Source organism: Argiope bruennichi, chromosome 2 (assembly GCF_947563725.1).
Source record: "Argiope bruennichi chromosome 2, qqArgBrue1.1, whole genome shotgun sequence".
In the NCBI taxonomy this organism is placed as follows: domain Eukaryota; kingdom Metazoa; phylum Arthropoda; class Arachnida; order Araneae; family Araneidae; genus Argiope; species Argiope bruennichi.
The window spans coordinates 41,945,410-41,958,599 of record NC_079152.1 but is presented as its reverse complement, the minus strand read 5'-3'; the positions used below and the strand labels follow the sequence as shown (position 1 = coordinate 41,958,599).

The 13,190-nt window shown below is 31.5% G+C and overlaps 1 protein-coding gene across 2 annotated transcripts in view; it reads left to right on the top strand.

The window, feature by feature from the left end:
- Nucleotides 1-12,976, top strand: part of LOC129962093 (calcium-activated chloride channel regulator 2-like) — a 53,748-nt gene extending 40,772 nt beyond the window's left edge. The window contains exons 12-14 of one of the 2 annotated variants that reach the window (XM_056075814.1): nucleotides 1,515-1,652; nucleotides 5,141-5,347; nucleotides 9,591-12,976. In XM_056075814.1, the coding sequence (XP_055931789.1) occupies nucleotides 1,515-1,652; nucleotides 5,141-5,347; nucleotides 9,591-10,411 (1,166 nt within the window). In that variant the 3' untranslated portion in view covers nucleotides 10,412-12,976. Of the gene's footprint in view, nucleotides 1-1,514; nucleotides 1,653-5,140; nucleotides 5,348-7,649; nucleotides 9,539-9,590 lie in introns of those variants that run through there. The other variant, XM_056075815.1, reaches the window with a different exon arrangement.
- The last annotated feature ends 214 nt before the right edge of the window (nucleotides 12,977-13,190 follow it).

Below are 13,190 nucleotides of genomic sequence, written 5' to 3'. Positions count from 1 at the left end.
ATATTCAGATGACTTGAAATTTTGTGACATTTTGAAATAATTTTTTTTTTTTTTTTTGTCATTATATTACCCCATTTCTCTCTTGAAGGTGACTTTCAATTAATTGGTTTGCTTTACCAATTTATCGCGAACTTCTTTTTTTTAAAAAATATTGTAGACAGGGATATTAAATCAGAATCGATAAAAAATTTCTGACTTCGGAACGTAAAATATAGAAAGGAAAAGAAAGCCGAAACACATTGCTTAAGGTTTATCGAGTTTAATTCTTCCCTGTTCCCAAAATCAAAAAGAAGAAGAAAAACATATTTGGAACTTTCTAATGGTCATTGAAAACTATAATTGAAATGAGGAAAGAATAAGACAAGGAAAATTAGGCATATGATTTTGAAATAAAAATCGTATGTGTCCTTAAAATTTTGGAATGATTCAGTCAGCGAAAAGTCTATTGATCTGTAGATCTGTCTGCCCGTACAAATGAGATCACACTATCTCAACAAGAAAAGAAAATATTTCTATTTAATTTGGTTTTGGTTATACATTTTATCAAAAAAATTTATGTGTCTGCTAATTTTAAGACATTTTAAAATCAGAAACTTTTTAAAACAGTGTCTATTAATTTTATTTTGGAATCAGAATCTATTTCGTTCTAAAAGTTTTTTCTAAAGTTTTTGTGCAAATGTCTATTAAATTTATGACATTTTGAAACCAGAGACTATTTTTATACTTTGTATGTAAATTTTTATTAATTTTATGACATTTTGAGTACAAGTGTCTATTAATTTTATAACATTTTGAGTGCAAGTGTCTATTAATTTTATAACATTTTGAGTGCAAGTGTCTATTAATTTTATGACATTTTGAGTGCAAGTGTCTATTAATTTTATGACATTTTGAGTGCAAGTGTCTATTAATTTTATAACATTTTGAGTGCAAGTGTCTATTAATTTTTTGACATTTTGAGTGCAAGTGTCTTAATTTTATAACATTTTGAGTGCAAGTGTCTATTAATTTTATAACATTTTGAGTGCAAGTGTCTATTAATTTTATAACATTTTGAGTGCAAGTGTCTATTAATTTTATAACATTTTGAGTGCAAGTGTCTATTAATTTTATGACATTTTGAGTGCAAGTGTCTATTAATTTTATGACATTTTGAGTGCAAGTGTCTATTAATTTTATGACATTTTGAGTGCAAGTGTCTATTAATTTTATAACATTTTGAGTGCAAGTGTCTATTAATTTTTTGACATTTTGAGTGCAAGTGTCTTAATTTTATAACATTTTGAGTGCAAGTGTCTATTAATTTTATAACATTTTGAGTGCAAGTGTCTATTAATTTTATGACATTTTGAGTGCAAGTGTCTATTAATTTTATGACATTTTGAGTGCAAGTGTCTATTAATTTTATAACATTTTGAGTGCAAGTGTCTATTAATTTTATAACATTTTGAGTGCAAGTGTCTATTAATTTTATAACATTTCCAACTAATATCAATGCTGCTTTTATCTCACAGATCCAGATGTCACTCAGTATGATGGTATATACAGCGGATACTTCGTCGACTTCATCACTGAAGGCGCCTACCAAATAGCAGTGAAAATCGATGATAATGATAGGAAAGCAAAGCTTGGAAAATTAAACCCATCCTTAAGTAAGATATTTTCAGAAAATTATTCAATTATTATCAATCAGCCTCCTTTGGCGACCAGTTTGTTCGTCCAGATTTTAGACTGTTAAATAATTTATGGATGCATAAAAAAAAACAACATTTCAATTTGTTCTTCAGTTCGACTGGAAAACATAAACTCAACTGAATAAGCTTATTGCAAATTAAAATATAAATACATTAAGAAATAAAAGTGGAAGTGAAAATCTTGGGATGGAATTAATTACTGATAAAAACACACAATTGAATATTTTGATGGATGGATTTGAATTCCATCTTAGCATTTAACCCTTAACTGGGGAGGTGAAATTTTAGGACTTAACTGGAGAGGTGAGGTCTACGAGACCGCATTTCATTTAGACTCAAATTAAATTTTCTAATGAATGTATTAGTATGAAAAACTACCAATATACTTTGCAGATATTTTTCTTGATATATAGATATAATTTAGAAAATTTTCAAAATATATTGTCATTGAAAAAAGTAAATGCGTTGGAACATACATTTTCTTCTCAAATTGCATGTTACAATAAATAATATTCTTGAAAAAGCATATTATTTTTTACTTTTTAAATCATATTTATTTTTACAGTATATGAAAGTATATAGAAGGCAATATGATGTAAAATTCAACAATTATACGAAAAATAAAAAAAATGACAATGGGTAAAATTGACCCTTTTTTTATCGGCTTGTGTGACTTTCATAGCACGGTTTTCTAGGGCATTTTAAACGTACAGGTTAAGAGCTAGTATAAAAATCAACCTATAAATTCTGTATATATATCTCTTGGTATATTAATATATTTTATAAATTTTTCAAAATACATTACCACTAGAAAAATTTATTATGTTTGAACATACATATCAAAATCAGTTCAATGCGAACTTTCATCGAAAAACTCTTTTGTACAATTATCCTTATCACTAAAATCCTTTTCTTCGTCATTTAAAAGTATCTGGAGAGCTGCTTCATAATAGGATCAGTAAACTGGATGATATTTAAGGCCCCAAGTTTTAGCGCCATCTGATAAGCCTTGTTTATCACTGGGACGCTAACAGGGAGATGCGGTCTTAGAGACCGCGCTCGAAGAAATAACTGATTTATTTTAAAAAGTATCTGCTGAAATCGGTTGAAAAAGTGCACGTGTATTGAAGGTCACAAAACAGGAAGCTACAGGGTCAATCCATTCAAATGAGCTAAAAATAGAATAGGGGTGATAGATAATCCATCGCTAGCGGTCTCACAGAACGCACGTCCCCAGTTAAGGGTTAAAACTTTTTTGCATATAGTGTTTCAAATTGAGATATTAGAATTAAGGGAATAATTCTACAGGAATGATATTGATATAATTAAAAGGGTAATTTTTCATGTCTTAAGATAACAAAGAATATTTTCGAGAGATAATTGTTTTGGAATACATGATCATCAATTTTTATAACCAAGTCATAAGGATTATCCATCTGTTGATGGTAAAATCCATTTTTGCTCTCAAACATTAGTTGAGATAGAACGTTTTATTGTAAAATTGCTCGTTTGAGGTGGAATTATATTGAGCTCAAGAACAGATCTGCATGTTCTAATCGGAACCATGGCAGGCCAAATTTATCGAACCATTATTATGGAATAACATGTACGTTTGTTTAGGGCTTCCATGGGGGCAGAATTTGTATTTAGGGATGGCAACGCCTGTTTTCACTGTGCAAACATCGTAAATGAATGCAATCTGAGGTACCACCCATATGAAATGATCATCACTTTCACCTGAATTGAATCTGATAGAACATGTGTAGAATGTGCTTGGCTGACAAGTTGCAACCTGCCAAAGACCTTCTACATGGGTACCGGAACTTCAGAGAGCATTCCGTGTTGAATGGAGTAATCTTCTCCAAGATCAGCTCGACTGTGATATTATTTTTATGCTTATTTATGTTACTGCTTTTTCTATGCACTTTTCAACTTAGTATCTTGAACTCAGAATTGATTGGCTAAATATTTAATGTAAATATTTATTTTGATCAAATTAACTATAATGTAAACCCTTATTTACCGCCCATCCCTGGCGACCTTCAAGGTGCTACACCTAGAGATGCATAATCCACGATTTTTTAAATAACAAATAATATTGCTATTGTCATTTTTAAATATGCGTTCCAAATATCTGTTATTTTAATCATATTATTAATTAAAAATTATTACTTAATATTAAATATAAAATTTATTAATTGTAATTAATAATTAATTTACTAATTTAATTAACGTGTGATTGAATTAATTTATCTGTTTCAACTTACTTTTTAAATTTTTTTTCTCAAAACTATTTATTTAATTTATTTATTAGAGTGAACCATTTTCTGGAAAAGACGAGTTAAAAATATATGTCATTTCTTTAAAATGTTTACTTTAGTCCTATATTCTACCAATAGATGGCGCCAGCAGTAAACAGAGTACATGTAATCAAAGTCAATCATGTCACGAGCAATAAAAAATGATCTGTATGGAATAGTGCATCATCAAATACGAATATCGGTGACTTCGCACTTTCCGGTGAAATCACCGCTGCGATAAATTTCAGTGATATGCAATTCAATGATACGATACGATACGATACGATAATTCCAATAACCGGTCCGTTCACTTTTCAATCCAATCACAGATTTCTTTCGAGAGCTTCCATTGGACAGATCGTATCGTCACCGCTCCGGCAAATTTCAGTGATATCGTATCGATTGTTAGTTTCTATCGTGATCCAAAACTTGTAATCGAAATATCATCAGTAAGATCGTATGAAGGATTTGAATCACACCCCTCTTTGAAAAGTATTGATCACTTGTATTTGTGACTTTTTGATATTGGTTACGTAATAACCGCTCTGAAAATATTCGTCAGCCCTAGCTACACCCTTTCGGGTAGGCGGGTCGTCGCGGGGCAGACCAAGACCAGGATCAGCTCGCTAATTTGATACTTAGCATGCATAGGTGTTTATGGATTGTATTTCATCGTCTGGAAGACATAAAATGTATTAACCACCATACCAACCATGGAAAGTTAAGTTTTTATAAGGGAGATATTTTTTGTAATTGCTCCAAGAAGCAAAAATCGTAGTTTTTATGAATACTGCCATGCATACAACATCTGTTTTGTTCTTTATTTTTGGTTTAATAAATGGTCTTTATGAATAAGTCCCTTTTGTTTTGCTTCTGAATCATTATTTGCCGGAGCTGTCATTATCCTTAATTTATGGACATGAATGTGTTTTACGTGGCTCTATATCAGATTTCTCCTCAAGTGTTTTCTCCGCTTTTCTCCATATATCGGTGTAAATTATCTACATCTTGTTTTCAGATTCTGTGGTTAGAAGTCTGTTTTACATGCATATGTGTAAATGGAGCTTATTTTTCCAAATTACCAACTATATTAAAATAATTCCGTATATAATGCATAATCACTATTAATATTAGCCTATTTTTCAGGATCCGATACATGTTGTGGTAGTAAAGTCATCAGTAACTATGTAGATGCTCCTGCGTTCAACATGGAGAAGTATATAACGTACACTGCTAAAAACAAGCGACCAGACAACGGCTACCCACCATCGAGAATTGTCGACCTTGAAGTTCATATATTCAACGTTTCTGATTTCGTTCTCTTGACTTGGACAGCCCCTGGCGGAGGAAAAGGTAGTTATTTTTCTTTGCAACTCAGATTGATAAGAATTGACAAATGTAGAGATCTTTAAGACTGATCCACTTAAGTAGTTTGGATACATTGTGAGATTGAGGTATGCCGAGAGTTTGTCCATCTGCTTAACTTTGCATCTCAAACCCATAAGATCGTAATATGCAGGTCGTTTTTTCCCCCCTTCTTTCCCATGATTAATTCATTTAAATGTTGTTTTATGTGACTGAAATATGCTAATAATTTGCCTACTTATTTCACTTTGCACCTCAGATACATTTAGTTTGTCACATATAAGCAATATGATTGGTTCTTTAAGTGCTGTGTCGGTGGAAGAAGGGCAAAACAAATTTAAATATGTCGACCTAATTTGCACTTATTTGCCATTTCCAGTAACAAACATATGAGTTACTCATCATCTACATATTAAAAATATTTGGAAGAGCCAAACTAACCAGTCCTCCGGCAGAAATTTATGTCTCGAGCTCGTAAATTCTTATTTCATACTAGCCGCCTTTGGCGATCAGCCGGTTCGCCAATCTTAAAGCTCGTTAAAATTTTAATAATTAAATATTTTATGTAATTCATACTTTAATAACTTCTCATCAAAATATTTTAAAACTTCATATTTTGCTAGTCATATAATTCACTCATAATATTATAAAGGCCTTCAGTCATAACGTAATATGTATCTCTAATTTTCTATTAGCTCCCGTAGAATTTATGCTTTAAATTAAAATGGAAATAATTAATTTGCAATTAATATAATAATATTTTTTACTGAAACAAAGCATTTTTTTATAACATGATTACTGAAAACAAAGTCACTGAGCATTTAAACCATATGGGCACTAAAGAATATCTTTCTTAATTTATATAATATCTCAAGAATTTGTTCACAAAACATTTCTCAGATTCATCATGAGCAGAAAGATAAATTAACAATGTTTAATTTTAAATGCATCAAACACTGAGAAAATAAACAGAATCATTTAAAATAATCTGTCGAAAACAGGTTAAAAAAAACTACTTAAAAACTATGTACTTAAAACTATAAGCATATACAAAAAATATATGACTAACATAAATACAATTTAATTACAAAAGCATACAACTAACCTAAAAATAATTTAAATCAAGTCCGCATCCGTTGAAAATAGTTGTCAACAATCAGAACACAATGCGCATTCATGAATTTTCAACGCCAGTTATGGTAACGCTATGCAGATTAGAAATTTTTAATTTCCTTAATTTCGTTTTATTTTAATTCAAAAGTATTTTAAAATGAATCTGAAAGCTCTATTAATTAACAATGTTTAATTTTAAATGCATCAAACATTAAGAAAATAAACAGAATCGTTTGAAATAATCGATCAAAAAATGTAAGCCTAACCTCATTAGCGTGGAGAAAAATTACTGAAGCCCCACTCATTTGGCGGTGGGGAAATGAAGATTTTATGGCGGGAAAGTTAGTTTTTAATTAATAATTAAAATTCTAATTAAAAATTAAAAAAGGGACCCCAGGTGCATATTCCCAACCTCCAAGGTATACATGTACCAAATTTGGTAGTTGTAGGTTAAATGCCCTCGTTGTGAAATGAGAATGCAAACACACGCACACACATTGAACTTTATTATAAGTACAGATTAAAATTCATGACTCTAGATAAATCATCAACAGTCGTTTATTTACCACCACCATAGATATTCAAGAGAATAGATCATAGATATTTTAGATTTTCAAGAGAAATCTCCCCCTCCCTTTGAAAAGAACAGAGACCCCAGCCGATTTCATAAATTTTTATTTCATCTGAAAGGTCATGATCACCTATCCTTTACCGCCCTCTATTTCAAAGAGATTTCACCAAATCAAACTTTGGCAGAGTCCGAGCTTCGACACCTGGACTGATTTCGGCAATTAACTTTGCCATCTTGCATGCATAGTAAACCAATCAGAATGATCAATTTTTGTTGTAAACATGTAGTTGTTATATCTTAAATCTTTTAGATTTAGATCAAAATTGTCACATGATTAAATTAATACTGTTAATATGGTGACGAAGGCGATTTAGTATTTTGCGGTATTGTGTGGCTAACTATCTGAATCGAACCACAAAAACTGGAATAAAAGAGAACTATTTGTGGTATCGTTCCAAGACCACAAAATTAACGCGCGTAAATTAATGTTACATATTAAAGATATGTAGCATGTGCATATGTATCACTCTCGGCATACACTAATTCTAAATGTCGACCTCTCTTTGTGCCGTAAACCAAACCTGCTATCCTTTCTTTTCTTTCTAGCGGAAAGATATGAACTTAAATTGTTCCAAAAGAGAGAAAATGCCATATCCCACTTCGAAACCACTGGATACGAACTTAATACCAGCAGCATCATTCCTGGAGACACTGGCAAAGTGGAGGGATTCAAGGTTCCCGTCCAGGATCTAGAAGAAGATACAACCTACTATGTGACACTGCGATCCTGGAACGAGTTTAACATATCAAGTAAAACCTCGAACGTAGCAGAATTCTTTATTCCAAAACATGCCGAGGAAACCCCTAAGGATGATATATCTACCACTCCTGCAGGCATCACCGATGATGAAAGCAAAAAACGAGCCCAAATCAGAAAAAGAACAATCGAAATTGTTGTTGGTGTACTCGCTGGCATTGTTGTCCTTTGCATACTTGTCTATCTCGTAATCTATTTTTTCGTGCAAAAACCCAAGAAAGAAGAGAGGGCAAGAGCAAAGAAGAAAGCTGAAAATGGCGGAGGTTCAAGGACTTCCGGTGCTCCCTCAGGGCCGACAGGACTGAACTCGATTCCAGCAGATGTAATCATCAAACACCACAATGAAGTCGTGGAAGCAAAGAACCTGCACAAGGATCCTCCAATCTTCAATGAAGAAAGCTTAGATTCATTCAATTCTTCACCAGAACTGCCAGAGAATTCGAGACGGAATAATAAGGTTGCGCAGTACGCCATGGTGCAGAAGGCTCCAGAGAGCACAGCTCCAAATTCTAGTCAGCAAGACCCTTCGAAATCCCCCAAAAGGATGACTGTTGTTTAATTAATCAACTATGAACGATTTATTGATTGATTGTGTAAATAACGAAATCGAGTGCAATACGTGTTTTTATGTTCATGGACAAAACTTCGCTGTTACAAAACGCGATAATATCGCTTTTATTAGAAGTTGTTTTAATACTGTACGCTTTCTTAAAATGAAAATTTAGGATTAAATTTCCATGATTTTCCATGCATCGAAAATAATGCCATTATAAGATGATAAACTTTAAATGAAGAAGCATCTTCTTGTCTAGTTTCTGCACTTTGTGAAATGATAATAATTCAGAAGAAATGCCAAAGATTTTTGTATACTTGTTGCTTGTAGTGGTTATTTTTTTTTGTCAGCAGTTTTATTTTTGTTACATTCCTCGTTCATTTACCAATTCTTTGTTTTATCATTACGTTTTAAAAGTCAATAACTGTTCGAATGATTCTTTTGATGTTTAAGAAATTTTGAATTTAGATAGCAGATATTTAGGAGGGAGCAGTAAAACCTTTTTTTTTTTTATTCGATGTAGCCTAAAATAATTATGCTTATGTTTTAGTGATCCTTTAGGAAAGCAAATTTCTTAATAGCTTCAAATTTCATAAGAATGAATTTGAAGACTCGAAAATTACAAAACATTTTTTTAAATGTTTAATCTTATTTTTTATATAAACGAATAACCTATCAAATATGAAATTCAAAGCTAAGATATTGAATTTCTTAATAAAAACAATCTGATACAATAAAAGAAAATTTTAAAAATAATTATTTTTAAAATATGATTGCTTTATTTTTAGTAAATTCTAACAAATGAGCCTTCTGTTATTTGATATTTTGAAAGAAAAAAAAATGACACAAGATGAAAGCTCTTCAATATTTATTTCATCTTATAACCTAGTCATAAAATATCATGTTTGATATAATCGATTCCAAGAAGTTTTGCTGCTCCAAAAGTACGTATTGAGCAAGAAATGACATCTTAGCAAAAGTAATGTGTGCGTTACTTTTCTACATATATTATACTCCACAAGTACATTGCCACGTAGTGTTACTTTTACGAGTTGTTATTTTGTTGATGAATTCTATATTATTTTGTAATAAACCAGTTATCAATAAATATTTAAAAAAAATTTAGCAAGTGTTATTTTGTTTTTGTTCAAGGCGTTTTACTCGATTTTATTTTCAGCATCCAGCTACGAATTCTACGCATTCTGTGATTTAGAAGACTGCGACGGTGGCAAACTTCCAAAGTGGCTTAAGCTCAACCAGACTGAACCAAAACCCAGACCTCATGGAGAACTAGAAGAGGTTGCATTCCTGTTAACCCCAGAAGTCCCGAAAATTGAAAACCTCAGATTGTTTTTTGCCATCAAATCTGTGGGCGAAAATGGTCAGCAGAGTTATCAGTCAAACAAAGCTGAAATATTGTTATCGATATCAGCAGAAGCATCCACCACAACTGCTCCAATCACTGACGATGACAAAAAGTTGGCGCCAAGCGATCCAACAGGCATAATTGTTGGCGGCACAATCATCGGCATACTTCTGTTTCTCTGTTTAGCGGCAGTGTTTTATCTCTACGTAATCAAGCCAAGGAGATTCTCCAAACCATCAAATATTGATGCCAATGACTATTTTCAGGATAAGAATCAAAATGGCACAGAAGTTTCTGGATCTTTTAAAGCCCTTTCTATACGCGACAGTGGTTCTTCTTCCATGAGAAGGGTCGAATCTTTTCCAGTTATTTTGTACACTCACGATCAGATCAAAGACTTCAAGAAAAAAGTTGATCCACCCCTGTATAAACCAGCTATTGCGCCAAGACCATGGATGAGCATGAATGTTCTGTCAAACAGTGATCTAAAAAGAGGTGGCGACGCCAAGAGTATAGGAAGTGCGAGTACACTGCCGATGAATGAAAAGTACAGATCAACTGAAATGAAACAGCTGGATGATGTTTCCTTAAAATCCGAAACGCCACATTCAGAAGAAGCAATCAAGGTTTAGACATATCAGACTTCTTTGTTACAGTGATTCCCAATGGGTGCATAATAATAACTACTTTTACTTGATTTCGGACCATGGAGGAATTTCGAGTACACTGACTGGTTGTTTGCATTACGTCACGCATAATGACATAACAACCAATAGTTGCGAGATATATTGCATGAATCTTTTGAAATGTCTATTTTTGAGGAAGAAAATTCTGTATCTTCAAATTCTTAATTCATCAAGAATTATCATCTTATGTAGCAATATTTAGTGTCTTATGTAACAATTATATTCTAATTAGTATTTATCAAATAATAAACGTGAAATAAGCCATGAGAATCGCTGGAAAGCAAACTAGCTGTAACACTATGACAACATAACGTAAGGTTGTCATAATTAAGTCAGATTTGCAGCTATTAATCTTAATTTTCACAAGCTAATAAATGATAACACTCACAAGATTCCAAAAAAAATATTTTTTAGCAATCGTTATGACATTTTTCCCTTTTTTTTACTGTCATTTTTGGCGAGATTTCATTTGTTTGGCAACATATATCGATTACATGATATTTGAGGATGCTTAGTAAGGAAATATCGATTAATTTTATAAACGCATTCTGCATGGGAGAACCGACCAGTCATTCTTAAGAACACGGTATGGTCCCGTCATCAAGTGCGCAACACTTTTGCCAATGTTAAAATGCTCGCCAACTATTGGGATCTAATACCGAATTTGGCGAAGTGTCCATTGAAAAATTCAAGTTTGGATTCCACATTCTTATCTAATTAAACACTATAACTATGGCCCTTTCAATAATACTTAACCATTTGATATTGAAAGTTTACTTTGGTACTATTTTAAACAACATCTGCAGTTTAAATTAAAAAAAATAATAATAAGAGATGCATTTTTCAATATTACAGAATATTTTTTTCAACATGGATATATAATGCCATTTTTTATCAGTCTCATTTGCTAAAAATACAATCAAGTTTTATAAATATCAATGCAAAGTTTATTACTAAAGATGTGCTCCAAGGATGAACTGAACGACATTATCCTGTCGCCAAATTCGCCCGTTCATTATAATGTTCGCCAATTTCTAGGTTTTAACTATGTTAAATTTAATACCAAATTTGGTAATTGTCGGTTGAAAAAATTCAAGTTAGCAGCAGGTATTGTAAATTTAAAATCTATCCAAATGGATATAGTTATGGCTCTTAGTGAATTCCATATAACTAGAACTATAAATATACGTAAATATAGTGCCAAAATACATCAGTAACTATTTGTTGCGGAGAATTATTTTGTTATCATTTCAAACAGCACTTGTTATTTAAAATAAGAAAAAGAATATGCATTTTACAGAAGATATCACAGAATATCTTTTCTAAAGTATATAAATAATATTATTTTGCAACAATCAAATTTGCTGAAAATTACAAATGATATTAAAAAAATTATGAAGTACTTAGATTTAGTTGACAAATATAGTTACAAAAGAATGTAATTAGTGTCCATGTAATTATTTTAATTAATGTAAAGGGAGTCCATACAATAACATTTCCTATTTGGAGGCATCTGTAACTAAAAGAATGAAATGTAACAAAATTTCATATGCAGGCTATGGAAAGTATGGCAAAATAAGCTTTTACAAAGAAAAAAAAGTAGCACAAACAATATTTTATGAACAGGGGAGGACAATATATTGAAAATACTTCATGTTTTCTAAAAGACCCTAAAGTAGATTACAAAAAGATTGTTTTTTTGAGAGTCGCTTACTATATGTTATTTATTTATATACATGGTTTTTTTTAATACTCAAACATTAATAATTGGCATAATCTATTTTCTATGCGTTTATTGTAATAACTGACACGTTCAGAACAGTCAAAATATATTTAGTAGAGCTTTTTTAGTAATTTGCTTTTTAGTCCCATACCTTCCAGTCTGTGTGTGAAATTTGGTATCATATGTAGAAATTTTAAGTTGGCAATGCATGTATGTGCCAAAATTTGAATCAAATGATTAGTCAGGTGCAGTGACAAGTACTTCTACTTACTACATGGTGAAATGAATATTTGAACCAATTTAATGGATTTAATGTCCAATTTTGATAATGGAAGAAATTGTTAGAATTCGCAGTGATAATATTCTATTGTATTGGTATCAATTTTTTAAATCAATAATAATAATAAAAAAAAGAACGTAAAAGATAATTAAATACCTGGTTAATGGTGGTAAAAGGATGTGGAATTCAGCTGACTCAAGTGTAAAAGACCAATAGCCATCTGAAAATCTTTTAATGGGAATATCCTTTATTCTTAACATTTGCCGGAAGGTCGAAATCCCACAGCCATATGATGCTACAAATTATCCACCGTCCAGCATTTGATTTGAAAATGTTTATGGTATCAATTTCTGCTGCACATGCTCCCAAACAAGGAACACTATTTTATGATCATCCCATATTTCTTTATCTATGCTGTGCTTTATTTTTTTAATATCTTCATCGTTTCTTTTTAAATCAATGTTATCTGTTACAATTTGCTTTCAATAAAAGACATTTATTTTTATAACTGAGACTTGATTAATAAATTTTTGATATCAAACCAAATTCACTCGAAATTTTCTCGCATCTATAAAAACGGGCAATTTTCTGTTAGGCGGTGCAAGTGAAAAATTGCCAAATAATGTAGAATTCGAAGGATGAATAATATAATTTTTCAAATAATGTAAATTTAACTAGGGAAGTACAACATAATCAAACAACTTTGATAACACAAAGCCTTA